The sequence below is a fragment of the Parasteatoda tepidariorum genome, chromosome 2 (assembly GCF_982258835.1).
Source record: "Parasteatoda tepidariorum strain Cologne lab strain chromosome 2, Ptep-v5.0, whole genome shotgun sequence".
Taxonomy (NCBI): Eukaryota; Metazoa; Arthropoda; class Arachnida; order Araneae; family Theridiidae; genus Parasteatoda; species Parasteatoda tepidariorum.
In genome coordinates this window covers 26,688,700-26,702,881 of record NC_141756.1, presented here as the reverse complement: position 1 = coordinate 26,702,881, position 14,182 = coordinate 26,688,700, and the positions used below count along the sequence as shown (strand labels likewise).

Sequence of the window (14,182 nt, the reverse complement as noted above, 5' to 3'; positions counted from 1 at the left end):
AATATAGAAAGTTTAAAAAAGAAAATTTGTTAATATTTATTTCATTTTTTATTTCAAATTTGAAAATTATTTAATTACAAAACTAAAATTTCAAAAGTAAAACTTTTTAAGAAGTTCTTAATTTTCTGAGCTTTTATAATTTTTCTGACAAAAAAGAAGGTTAAGAATACATTTAACAGTAGTAAGTCATAAGTTCTTATCTTAAATAAAATAGCATATAAATTACAAGTATAACAATAACTGAAATATGCTATTATTAATTATTTAGATTTATAAAAGCCATATTGCCTTGTTATTGGCATCAAGATATTTAAATTATTACAAAAAATAAATCAAGTTGTTAAAAATTTTTTAAATATGCAAGGATTAAAAAAGCAATTTTGTTAATATTTATTTCATTTTTAATTTAAAATTTGAAAATTACTTTAATTACAATCAAAAGAGAAATTTTTAAAAAGTAAGTATTCGGCCTGAAATTTGGCCGAATATTCGGCTATTCGGCCCCATCACTATTCGTTACATCACTACTTTAAATGTAAGGCAAATAAACTATGGCTTTTTCATTTTCTTGGCGACAGAGCTTCGAAATAAAGCACTATTATACTTTTTTAGAATCATTGTGAAAAAAGTAAATGTAAAAGACAAGCAAAATAATTCTTTAGCCAGGTAGAAGTAAAAACGCCATTGAAAACTGCCGAATCACTTGTGAGGAAGATGCTATTAAAAAAACCAAACCCTGTTTGATTGCAGACGAAACAAAAGTTGAAAGGAGATTTTCAGAAACATTTCCAAATGTTAAAATTAATTTATCTTATATACTTGATTAAAAATTCATTAGCTTCAAAAAAATATTTAAATGGAAATAAAAATGAACATGTTTCGAGCAATCAAATATAGGCACCAATCTTAAGACTTGCTGGACGTAAATGAGGAAAAGCAAAAGTGATTTGACGTAAAGTTGCCAACGAAAAATATAAAATAGAGATGAAAAACAAAACTAGAAAAACATGCGACTTAAGTTACTCCAAACATTTTTATAGGGCGGAAATGCATTTTGCGCTGGTTCACATCTAGCAAGTCTTGGAAATAGGTGCCTATTTCTGAGAGCTTGAAACATGTCGACTTTTATTACCATCTTCGTAAAGTTTTTTTTTATCAAATATATATTTTCGCTTCAGTATCTTGGGATTATTTATTTTACTTAACTAATAATGTTTTGTTATTATAATTGCTGCTACAGTAAGCAGTTAGTAAGTTTCTAATGGTTATAGAAAGTCTTACGGGAATTTTGTAAAAAATACAGAACTTAGCTAATATTTATGTGACATTTCCCCTTCCATGAATATTTTATGAAGTTTGCAAAATTCCTTTTAATTCAAGTTGTAAGAATTTAAGTATTTCATTATTAATAATTAATTTACTCATTAATAACGAATTAGCATACCAAGTACTTGTGTGAGAGCAGCGCTCCTAGCTTTTCCTTCAGAATTAGAAGCAATGACTGTATATTTTCCAGCGTCTTTCTGACTGGCCTTATCAATAGTCAGAGCAATTGTTCCATCTGGTTCTTCCGTGATCTTAATTCTGCCATCATCTGATAAATCTTCCCCATCCTTCTGCCTGTAACGCATACAAAATGGTGAAGTGTTATTGTTGCAAAAAAGGGAACTCAACAACATTATATTATTTTAGCGGTTATTTCTTCTTACCATTTGATGGATGTTGGTTTTCCTGTTACTTTAGCTGTTAGCTGTAACAGTTGTCCTTCAATAACATCAAGTTTCTCCAGTTCTTTAGTGAATTCAGGCTTCTTTCCAGCTGGGATTGCTGTAAAGAATTAAAATAAAAGTGACCAATCAAATTAATTTTAATCTTTATTTGAAAAAAAAAATTTTTTTTTTGCTTCATCGTTGAAACAGATAATAAGTTAACATGATATGAAAGCTCAAAGCTATATGCTTCTCGTCAAGATGATAAAAGTTCAGATTTCGAAAGCATGAAACTAATGCGGAAAAAATGAGAGAAACCGTAGTAGCCGAGAAGACGGTGGTAGCCAAAGCATGCAATTAAAGAAAAAAATACATTTACAAAATTTCATTTAGTTTGAATGTGACCTTCTTTAAACTGTTGAAAACAGTTGTAAAATTTTGTTTAATTGACTAACTAAAAAAACTTGAGCTTAAAATAATTTATTAGCAAATTGTTTCCTGCATTTTGTTCATTAAAATGTGATACTTTTAAGGATCAATAAAGAAAGTAATTTGAAGTTTATTTAATTAGAAAATAATTTTATATATTGAAAAATTTTAAAGTTCCGTAAACAGAGCTAAATTGAAGTCTCTGTGAAATGAGATTAACACATTAGCACAACTCACTGCAATCTCTACAAAAAAAAATTTCATTTTGGAAGATAAGGTTAGTATACAGGATGTTCTAAAGTATCCTTTGGAGAGTGGATAAATGAAATCAAGAGCATGAAAACTTATTACAGAATGTAAAATTGAAAACCACGTTGAAAGAGTAAATATCAGGTTTCGACATCACGCTGGAAAAGAACAACAAAAAATACTACAGAATTGCTACCAATACTAATAAATAATTGCTGCTACCATTATTATCCAATCTACAACGAAATAAAAGCGACACCCGGGCACGATCAAAGATGTCAAATGTGCTTTAGATGTTTGCCGAAGTGGCGAAAATACGTACTATGAGAGACTCCGGTGTGTCCCCAAGCATCGCATCAAATAGTGATTAAGGCGATCCTTTAGGAAAAAACTCTCACGAACTGAGATCTGGTGAGTGTGGTGGCCATGATACGGATCCCTCACGTCCCAATCCTCCTCAATGAGTACGTTGCAGCAGGGTGATTATGTACCTGAGGGGCATAATGAGCAGGAACACCATCAATGCACGAAACATCATCGAATACAAGCACTTAATTTAGGTAAAGCAAACCTCCACCTTCCGTCTCGTCTAGATTTAGAGTATATCTGTGTTTTTAGATGGTGGTAACCTGATGTGCAATCCCATGTTCAATGCTAAATTTTCATAATTTTGGTGTGTCTGCGTCGGAGTTGTCACCTCTTCATGAATTTTGTTGGTCAAATTTTGAATCACCTCGTATTTCTTAGCACTCTATGTGCCTTTAGAGAATTACAGGATAATTATCATTCCCGACGGAATAATGGCTTTTTTACAATACCTTTCTACACATTTGAGATTAAAAGATTTAAGTAAAAGTTTTAAGTAATGAAGCTGAAGTAATAAGTTCACCGACTTAATTTTGAGAGAAGTTTCTCAATTAAATAATTTAATGCGAATAATTTAGAAGATTTAAGAAAAAGACTGACTTGTAACTGGAGCTTCTGATCTGACTTCACCGGCATCACTGACTGCTTCGATGGAGTACACACCCGCATCATCAGGTGAGACATTACTGATAAGTAGAGCAACTGTTCCATCGTCCGATTCTTCCATGGAAAAGCGCCCATTCAATTCAATAGGCTTACCATCTTTCAACCTAAGCAATATAACATAAAACAGTTTTAATAAAATAAAAAAAAGCAGACTGATTTGTCAAGTAAAAGGGTGAGTTCGAAAATAAATTTCCCCTGGCGACTTTGGACAGAGGTGTGAAAAGAAAACAAAACATATTATGAGATATTAAAGAATAGAAGTAACTTTATTTTTCCACATAGTTACGAAGTATGGTGAAACATATGTCATACCACTTTATAAGCTTCAAAAAGCCTTCCAGGAATAGTTCACGTCTTTACTAAGTTATACTTTATTCTCGAATTCGGCTATTTTATTGAGAATTGAAAATTTCAGTGAAAAAACATTGATGAAATTTTTTATAGATGTATATACTTTACATTAATTTTAATATGTTGTTATAGAAAAAATTATGTTTTTCTTTTCAAAGTTAGCTATTTTTTTATTGGCATTTTACTTGAATAATCACGAGAAATAATTAAATTATTAAATAAATTATGGATTATTGACGAATGGAAATAATTATAATTATAGGTTTCAAAAATTATTATCTGTTAAAAGAAGTCTGAACTCTCAAAACCAGTATGAACATATTCCACGGATATTTAGAGTTCCGCAGAACTCTTTTTGTTAACCACTGATATTCTTATACGAATTTAGAATCAATAAGTTAGTCAACTAATTACATCTAAAATTGTAATAAGTTAGTCAAAGAAAAGTTTTATTATTTTAATAGATATTACATTGTAATTGTTTTAAAATAAAAGAATAGTAGATATTTTGGATCATAAAACAAATTTAACAGCTTTATTTTAACAGTATAGACGTTTTTTGCTCTTGACAGGTAGAGAAAATTAAAAATTTATATGGCTTTTTCTCGACTAATAGACTAGATTAAATTGAAGTGGCTTTTCAAAATCCCGAGTTTCAGATATAAAAAAAAAATTAAATAAAAATAAGTAAATAATTTACCAGGTAATTTTTGGTTTTGGTTCTCCTGTCACTTTTGCTACTAATTTTCCAGGTTTTCCTTCAACCAGCTGAGTTGGTTTCAGTTCTTGTTCCATTTCAGGTTTTCTCGTTGTAACTAAAAAGCAATTGATTTTTGAAAGTCACATTTCGAATCAATTATTTTGATTCATCAATTATTTTGATCCATCAATTATTTTGATCCATCAATTATTTTGATCAAATCAATTATTTTGATTCAATAAAAGTATCTTATATCTTAGTATTTTCGGATAATATGATTATTTTCATAACTGTTGCGATTTTATGACAGTTATTCACGACTGTTAGATTAAGTATTGCCTGCATTTGGCTTTTCGCGCTAAACGTCATTATGAAGAAAAAACCCCCAACTTTTAGAAAATGAAAAACGTTTTTGGTCTAATTTTGTAATATTTGGAAAGCTAATCCAATGCTACATAGACAAAACTCTTAAAAATTTGCCAACATTTGAGAAGTATTCGCTAATTTTAAATATTTTTATTTTGGTAAAAAATAGTGCCAATTAGGAAGTTTTTGGCAAAAAGTCTCATATAATTCTTTACTGCAAGATGGTCATATTTTGTTTAAAATTATAGTTGTGCTTTAAGTTCAAGGGGCTTCAACTGAGGATTATTTTTTATTTTCCATAAAAAAAAATTAACAATTACTCAATCCTGCGTTAGAGTTATATTTAGTGCTGCACTGCGCTCTAAATTCACATTTAAGTTATATTTTGTGCAGCATTGCACTGTAAATTTGCATTAAAGTTATATTTGGTGCTGCATTGCACTATAAATTTGCGTTAAAGTTATATTTGGTGCAGCATTGCACTGTAAATTTGTGTTAAAGTTATAATTGGTGCCGCATTTCAGTGTAAATTAGGCGTGAGGGGAAGCACGCTTTTTGCTTTTAAAAAATTGTTTGTCTATTATAAGTTTAAAAATTATAGTCTATTATAAGTTACATAAAACGTCTTTTGAGATAAATCCTCTTTTGGCAGCAACAGAATTATCTTTATTGCACAAATAAACACATACATGATTTTTGTTTGCAGTAAACTTCTGTTTCCGGGGAATGTTCGATAGGACAACAAACGTTCACATTCTCGCGCTCAATTCCGAACAATCTACCATTGTCGTCTAACAGTTACACCAAAATTGGCGAAAATAGGTCATTAAATGCACCTGAGCTTGGCGTAAGCTTTCTCATTTATTGATGTTAAGATTTAATAACAAAAGTATGTATTCGGTATTAACTTTAAACAAAGTATTCATTCACACAATGTTTGGACTTTTCACCCAATTCGGAGGTATTACACTAGGTAGGTATTACTGTTATTCGAAGTGAAAAGTATAGAAAATAGATGACAAATGAAAAGTATTTCATGAAATATCTCACCTTTTACAGTGAGTGAACCACTTGTAGATGATTTTCCCATCTCGTTTGAAGCTTCACATGTATATTTGCCAGCACTGGATTTGTTGACTTTCTTCAGTTTCAAGCTGTGACTCATGCCATCTTTCTCAGAAGATATGATGCAGTTCTTATTTTCTTTCAGATCAGAATCCTCCAAAAGCCTAAAACATTCAAATTAACTTAAAAATATGGATTTACGAAAGAATTAAATTTTGCGCTATTTGTGCTAAATTATAATGCTAACGAAGAAAAGTCGATAGTTCAAAATTATTTAAAACAGATCGGTACTCAAACGGACGCCTTTAGACTATTTAGCAATAATTTAAGTATTGTTGTGCCGTTTTTTCGCTGTGCTAATTTCGTGTTTGGCCTATCAGATCATGTCATTTAACATTGCCCGATTGTTTCGGGAGGAGGTTCTTTCACATCATAAGGTTCATGCCAACAAGTCACGCTTTAAAGTTTAACACTTTAAGTCTTACTGAGAAATTCAGCGAAGTTTATGCAAAATGGTAATTGAAAATTTCGAAAAAATTAATTTTACCAGATATGCTGTCCTTTACATAACCCTATAATGTATATTTTACAGATTAATGCAGTTTCTTATTAAAAGCTTATGAACTTTTCTTATTAACTTTTTTCTATAAAAATTACACCTTGTAAGAATTTTGGGATATGCTATATTTACAAAGGATTACAGTATAGAATTTTGTAAAATTTATACTCCAAATGAATAAAAAATTTTAAATAATAAAAATAAAAAGAATAAAAATTTAAGAATAAAAATTTTTATTCATTCTTCTTTTTTCCACAAATGTTTGTAAAACGGGTTAAAAAATAATAAAATTATTACAACTTATTTGCAACAAAAATTTTGCTCTATACGAGTATAACCATGTAGATATTTTACAACTTAAAGTGTGTTCTTAATAGAAAAAATGAAAACACGGTCTTAAAGATTTGTTCTAACTATTATTTGTGTAAGTAACTCATAATTGAAACAGCTATTTCATAAGTAAAAAGCAAATTTCTCTTATAAATAACTTTTTTTTTTGAAAATTGAACTAAATGCAAAATAAGACATAATCTACAATAAGTTGAAAAAGTTTGCTAAGGAGCGACCTTTTAAATCAAGAAATTATCGGTTAGATATTATACCTGTCAAAACAATAACAAATAAATTAAATAAAAATATATTAAAAAGTATTTATAATAATTATAAAAATTGCAAATGTTTAGCCAAACTTTTTATAATGTTTGACCTGTAGAAAACACAAGCTTGACATTCATAATGTAAGATGTATTTAACTTGTTCTGCTTACGCTATAAGATATATTTAACTTGTTCCACTAAAGCTATGAGATATGTTGATTATGGTGGAAGATTCATGTTGTAAGATAAGCATGAAAATTCTGCTTGAAATACAAATTTAAATTTTACAAATCTGCAATTTGTAAAATGTTAATAAGAACTATGAAATAGATTCAGGTTGCTAATTATATGTATATAATATCAGTTCATGTGTTGATGCTATAGATAAGCAGCAGCATCAACAGATTCTGTATAGATTGATAAATATAATGTATTTTCTGTTTGATAGCTGTAAATATCCACAAGTTCAAAACGGATATTTTCGTTTGAGATCTAATCAGTCTATTCGAGTACTGCATTTCTCCTGTTTTATTTTGTATTTTAAAATTCTGTTTTCTCACTATATTGAAAAAATCATTTCAATCGCTACCGTTGTTCCGGTTGTTCGACTTTATAATGCAATCTGTTTTGATGCGCTAAAATGTTAAACATGTGAATTTAAAATTATGAACATGTGTAAGAAAAAGCAATAATGATCATACATATCACACACAATACCATTATATAAAAAAATTACACACACTGACACTAAGTTCGAGAATAATTAACTGTTAAAATTGTAGTTAAAAAAGGCATGAAGCTGCTCAAAAACCTGCAAAAATGCAACGACAAAGCTGAAATTTGAAGTCCCCAAAGGGTCATTTCTGTTTATAAACCCATGTTTTTCTTTTCTTTTTAAAATTCTGATTTGTTTAAAAGTTATTGCCGATTTGAATACTTTATTTTGTAGATATTTTCAACTTTATTTTTGCTTTACATTACAATTTTTTTAAGCGCTAAAACAACAAGACTTAAGAACTTGAAATTGCAAAGTTACGTAAAAAATTTAATAAATGGAATTTTAAAAAATTTATCATTTGATTATTAGTTCGCGAATTATCAACTATTAAATTTGCAGTAAAAAACATTATGCGGCTCAATCTACAGCCGCCTCGAATGAAACAAGAGTTGAAACTTGACACGCTGAAAAGGCTAGTTTCATTTATCAGTTAAACACGATTTTTTTTTCTTCAAAATTCTAATTTGTTCGAAAATTATATTTCTCTCCCTTGAGATATTCATTATATAAACTCGTTCTTTACTTGATGCCAAAAGTTACGAAAAAATTTATGAATATAATAAAAGAAATAAAAGAGTAAGAGAATGCCAGATATAAATCTTAACATTTGTACCAAAATTTTTAACAAAACGCTGTTAAATAAAATTATAATTATAATAATTATAAGGCTCTGAATTTAGAGCCTTATCTAAATCAAGGTTGGCAAGTTTCTGCCGAGGTGGTAGCCATTGGTAGAAACCGGTAGATTGCCATTGGTAGAAACCGGTTGCCATTGGTAGAAACCGGTTAAAACTGGCATGGCAGAAACCCTTTAATGCCACACTTGTGGCAGAAACTGGCAGAAATTAAGAAAATGACATAAGAGTAAGTACTGAGATTAACATGCAATGGATAATTCATAGAAAAATCACTTAAATGTTAAAAAAAGTACAATTAATTTAGTTTCTGCCGGCAAAAGGCCAATCCTGATCTAAATAAAATGACATCAAAATTTTAAGACATTGATTAAAGAGATCTATTTTTAAGAAAACAGAATTAAAATAAAATATTAATCTTCTATTGCTACAAGAAACATGGTAAATAGATAATTCATATCTTACTTTAATAATAATAAAACTTGTGAGATAATTGAGAACATACCATTTAACTGAAGGCGTTGGATATCCTTTCAATGATACATTCATAACCAATCCAGTTTCACCATCATTCACTTCCAGATCTGAAAGTTTCTTGATAAATTCAGGTTTCGCTGCAATCAGAAACATTTTACAGGATTAATAATGCGAAAATGATATTAAATAGTAAATGATAGTAAATAGCCAATCAAAAATTTTATCATATATTTCATTGCAATTTATTTAATTAACATATTCAATTGATAATTTTTGGAAATTAAGTAAAAGAACCGCCATAAAACTTTCGAAAATACTTTTTTTTTCTTCTTAAACGTACTGTCCGCAAAATAGAAAATGAACCACCCTGAATGACTTTTGATTTAATGATCGGATCTTCACGTTCTTAACTCAATCTTAATGGTTCGAAGGGTTGACTCTAAATATACTAACACTTTAGAGCTGACGATATTTTAAGTTAAAAAATCAGGTTTAGAAACGAACTTTCTCTGAATAAAAATATCTTTTTTGATAGTTTCGGATTTCTGACCAAACTGATCGCGACTTTCGCCTAAAATAAAAGATACAGTCACACCCCAGTAAATACGAATCCAATAGTGTGGTCAGGAAAGCGGTCCAAAGTTTGGATCCTTTAATGTTCATTTCATTTTTTGCGTATTTCACCATATCTCGAGAAATTTTTAAGTGAATTTAAAAAAATTAGCACGCGACTATAAAATTTATTAATTCAAAGTTAATGCAAAACATAACTTGTAGTATATATTTACTATTTTTTATTATTTTAATTATTAATAGTCGAAAAGATTTCGAATAGTGCAAATTTTTATATCATATTAAGGATTGCAATTCTAAATTACAAAAAAAAAAACAATATTCGAGTGAAATTGATCGCATAGTTTCTGAGAAATCGAATTTTCAAAAAATCGTACTTTTAAAATTCGATGTCTCAGGAATTTTTTTATTTTGCGCACTCTACATAGTTTCTCCTATTCGCAATCTTTGTATCAAAAAAAGAACAAATATACATTACTATTATTGTCATTTCTATTGCAAGTTGAATTTTTTGTAGTATTCCATTTTTGGGGATAGGATAAATCGAGTATTGCTGAATTAAAGGTGCTACGGGTAATTTTTTATAATTAGAGCTAAACAGCACGCCCATTCTTCAATTCAAAATTACAAGGCCCACTTCGTAGTTTGTAATTATGAACACAAACCAGAAAGGAATTCCTGGATCAAATTTTAGGGCAAAATTAGAAATTTATTGATGGAACCAATCGGTCCTTGCGTTGCATGGAGAGGAAAACCTTGCAATCCTCCTTCGATTAGCCCGATAAAATTAGATTCTCACGCTTGATTCATTTATCATTAAAAAAATTTTTTTAAGTCAGCGCTGTGGTCGGTGGCAGATGGAAGCAAACTTTCTGCCATATATCAGATTCGATCCAGGGTCTGTAAATTAGGAGCCTGGGGCTTAATCCTCTTAGCCACCACGGTTCCGGCAACTGATATTGAGATAATAGTTGCCGCGATAATAGAGGTGAGTTCTATACTACTATGGGTACCTAATGTAGGTGATATGATAATGGGGTTTTAACTCGTTCCTGTCATCGGAACAGCAATGAAACTTTTGATTACCTTAATATATTTTGATTGATTATCAGACATTAATTTCCCCCCTTTTTTTTTGAATATTTCCTGCTTGAGTTTAAAAATTGTTTCGAATTTAATTTCGATGCATATTGCATGAAATGATACGTTAATAATATACATGCATTTATACAATAAAATTGTTTCACTAATATTACTTCATGTTATAAAATTTCACGTAAATTGGATGGTAAGTATATAAATTTGTCAAGCCTGTTTTTATTAGGTGTTTTGAAAAAGGGGTTTGCGAGCAATCGTTCAGTTTTACAACATTACGTTTTCTTCTCTTTAAAACTACAGTGTGTCCCACTTAAACAAACTTACTTTGATATTCTGCCATAACTAGAAGCAAAAAAAAAAAAAAAAAAAAAAACATTGAAAGCCGAGCCAAACATGTAAATTAATTAAAATCTAAACTAAATCTATAAAATCTAAGAACATGTTTATACTTCCTGCTTTACCTGGACAGGAAAAAAAACATTGATTAAGTAAAAAAGGTGGGCAGTGAGTGTCCATTGAAAAGAAAAGTCACTCCTGATGATAGCTAATGTTTATAAATGACTTGAAATATAAGCGTATCATTCACTAAACTCTAGTGGATATCTACATAATCCAAGGCCTCAAAAATGATAGTAGTCAATCCTAAATTGAATTATGGCGACAAAAATAACTTTCCAGTTGAAAATTATTTAAAGATTACTTTTAATTTCCTTTTATCCATCGGTGCATTTCCAACAAAAAAAATCTCAAAAATAAAAAAATCTTCAAAAATCTTATCAATAAAAATTATGAAATGTTCACCTTACTTTTAATGTTCAAATTTCCAGTGCTAGCTTTTAAGCCATGTTCGTTTCTCAGTTCACAAGTATAGGCACCAACAACTGCGAGTGTTGCATTGTCAATCGTGAGTGTGTACACATTGTTTCCTTCGTCCGTCACTTTTATACGTTTTCCATCAATCGCCAATTCTTTGCCATCTTTCAACCTGCATTTCATTCGAAATTAAAAATATTGACATAATTTAAATCGAAAAAAATCGAAAAGTATGTATTATTTACATTCCACTGTAATAAAAATATTCTTATACAGTCGAACCTCGATAACTCGAACCTCGATTTCACGAATTTTTCCATATCTCGTAGAAAAAAAAATTCCCTTCAAATTTCCTATACACTCAATGTTAAAAAAACCTTGATTTCTCGATTTTTTTTTCTAATCCCTCGATAACTTGAATTTTTTTTTCCATAAATAGTGTAGATTTGTTTTCTGAAAATAAAAAAAATATTCAAAGACATTTTTATTTAAGAATAGAAAGCCAATTCTTATAAACATAATCAATTCTCAAACAAACACTTACTGCAGTAGACACTGTAAGGAGATTTATTGAGAGGCAGCTGAATATGTCAGAGGAGAGATTTTAAGCTATAGTCCACTTAGAAAGTGTAATAGACAAACTTTCTTACACATCTCTAAAGCAAACAACAATTGAATCTGCTTAAGTGTAAAAAGTGTTTTTAGAATAAATATGGAATAGTAAATAAGGTATGTAAAGAGCATTTTTCCTTATTCTACCATCGATAACATGCTATTTTCGATAATTCGAATTTTCGGTATCTCAAATTTTTCCTCCTCTCCCATCAAGTTCGAAATATCGAGGTTTGACTGTATATGTTTTCGCAATCAAAAACCCGTTCAAAACCGTGACTCACTTACATGATCACGAGATTATATTTTCACTGCCAACGGTATTATACTTGTATATATGAGGCGAGACTTTCTGACTCCCACAGCCCTATGATCACGCGGATGTCATGAATATGGTACTCGAGTATTGTATTTCGTATAAGAACGTATGTCTCAGACAGTGAAAGTCGGGGGGGGGGGGAGTGACGCGTCTTTCCCCTTTTGCCAGTCCTGAATGATTTAAGGATTAGATTTATCTTATCAATTATCACTTATTAATAAAATGAATACTCAGAGCAATTTTTTTTACATAAAATGAAAAATAATTAAGAATTAAGTTTCAAACATAATGTGTGAAAATATAGATTAGTGTGACAATTAGTTTTTTGAATCATATCGAGCTAAAAGAAACAGAATTCGTAATTCGGTCGCAACATACAACATGCTAGTAAGAATATTAATTTTAATATCACAGGTAGACGAATAACTTAAATATTATGCAATAAAGATACGGTCGAAAACCGTAACTAACTTGTGCTTCTTCGGAATGTTCAGGTAGTTTGCGAGACAATAAACTTTCTCCTTTTTGAAATTCGACCGTGAAAAATTTACAACTGTTATCTGATAGTTTACAAACATAAGACGAAATTGGCGAAAATAATTCATAAATGGAATAAATGCATCGCAGCTTGGTGTATGCTTCCTTAATTATAGGTGTTTTTAGATTTAACTTCACGCTTTAAAGTGTATACAAATTCTCTATTCGGTATTAACTTCAAATAAAGCATTCATTTTACGTTATTTTTGCAGTTTTTTATCACCGAATTTGGGAGAGGTATTGCACCACAGTATTTACAGTGTAGTGTACGTCAATGTTTTTTTTTTCTAAGTAAAAATTTAAGAAACGAGTTTGAAATGAAATTTTATTTTGTATTTTTTAATATTTGAAACATGCATGTGTTTACCATTTTAAAGTTGGTTTTGGATTTCCATTTATTTCTATCTTAAATTGAAGAGTATCCCCTTCAAGACCTTCTACACTTGCCATTCCTTTTATAAAAGTTGGAGAAGCTGAAATTATGAAATCATTTACATATAAGTTAATGCACATTTAACATTAGATTTGTACACGAATGAAATAAAAAAAAGAGTTATACATATTGATGACAAGGGAATGAATTCTACATGTACATATTTTACAGCATGAAATATAGTTTTTCCATTATCCTTCATGCCTTATTTATCCGGGCTAAGAGTTTAGTTTTACTTGCAAATTGATACATCTCTCGTTTAATTTACACCGAGGAAGAAAAAAATGGTAAAAACTTCCAGAATATGGTAAAATTACCGTGTTACATAAATTATGGGAACACCCAAAAAGCTCGGTAATTTTTAACGAAACGCTTTGCTCATGACTTTGATAAAATTGTTAATAAAATTTGGTTTTATAATATATTATAAAATTTGGTAAATGTAGTAAAACTTGGTAATTTTACCATACCATAGGGCATTACATAAAAGCCATTTATTCGGTTACATTTATTTTCCAGTTATAAACTTCTTTACTGAATGTTAAGGTTATAGAAACTAGAGTTTTTAAAAACCAGAATTTTCAATAAACCATCACGATCTGAACGAAAAAATTACCAAATAAAAGGTTTTAATAGAGTGTATTTCGGTTTTATCAATCAGAATTATACTTTTTTTCTTCGGAAATGTCATTATTATACATTTCGATAATTTTACGTGAATATTTTTCTCCGTGTACTTTCAACAATTTTAATGAAATATTTAAACATGATAAAAAAAATCTCAGAAAAAAACATCTTCTAATATAGTTAACAAATAGATTACAAAATAGAAATTTTAAACTTAGTGCATT

At 29.5% G+C, this 14,182-nt stretch overlaps 1 protein-coding gene across 10 annotated transcripts in view; it reads right to left on the bottom strand.

Moving 5' to 3' along the window:
• The window catches only part of LOC107442351 (protein Obscurin), a 281,510-nt gene that overhangs the window by 65,884 nt on the left and 201,444 nt on the right, over positions 1-14,182 (bottom strand). For all 10 annotated transcript variants that reach the window (XM_087157050.1, XM_087157049.1, XM_087157051.1 and 7 more), the window contains 8 exons: positions 13,266-13,371; positions 11,424-11,602; positions 8,975-9,083; positions 5,887-6,065; positions 4,471-4,585; positions 3,354-3,523; positions 1,710-1,827; positions 1,445-1,620 (listed from right to left, as the gene is read on the bottom strand). In XM_087157050.1, coding sequence (XP_087013176.1) covers positions 1,445-1,620; positions 1,710-1,827; positions 3,354-3,523; positions 4,471-4,585; positions 5,887-6,065; positions 8,975-9,083; positions 11,424-11,602; positions 13,266-13,371 — 1,152 coding nt within the window. The remainder of the gene's footprint in view (positions 1-1,444; positions 1,621-1,709; positions 1,828-3,353; positions 3,524-4,470; positions 4,586-5,886; positions 6,066-8,974; positions 9,084-11,423; positions 11,603-13,265; positions 13,372-14,182) is intronic.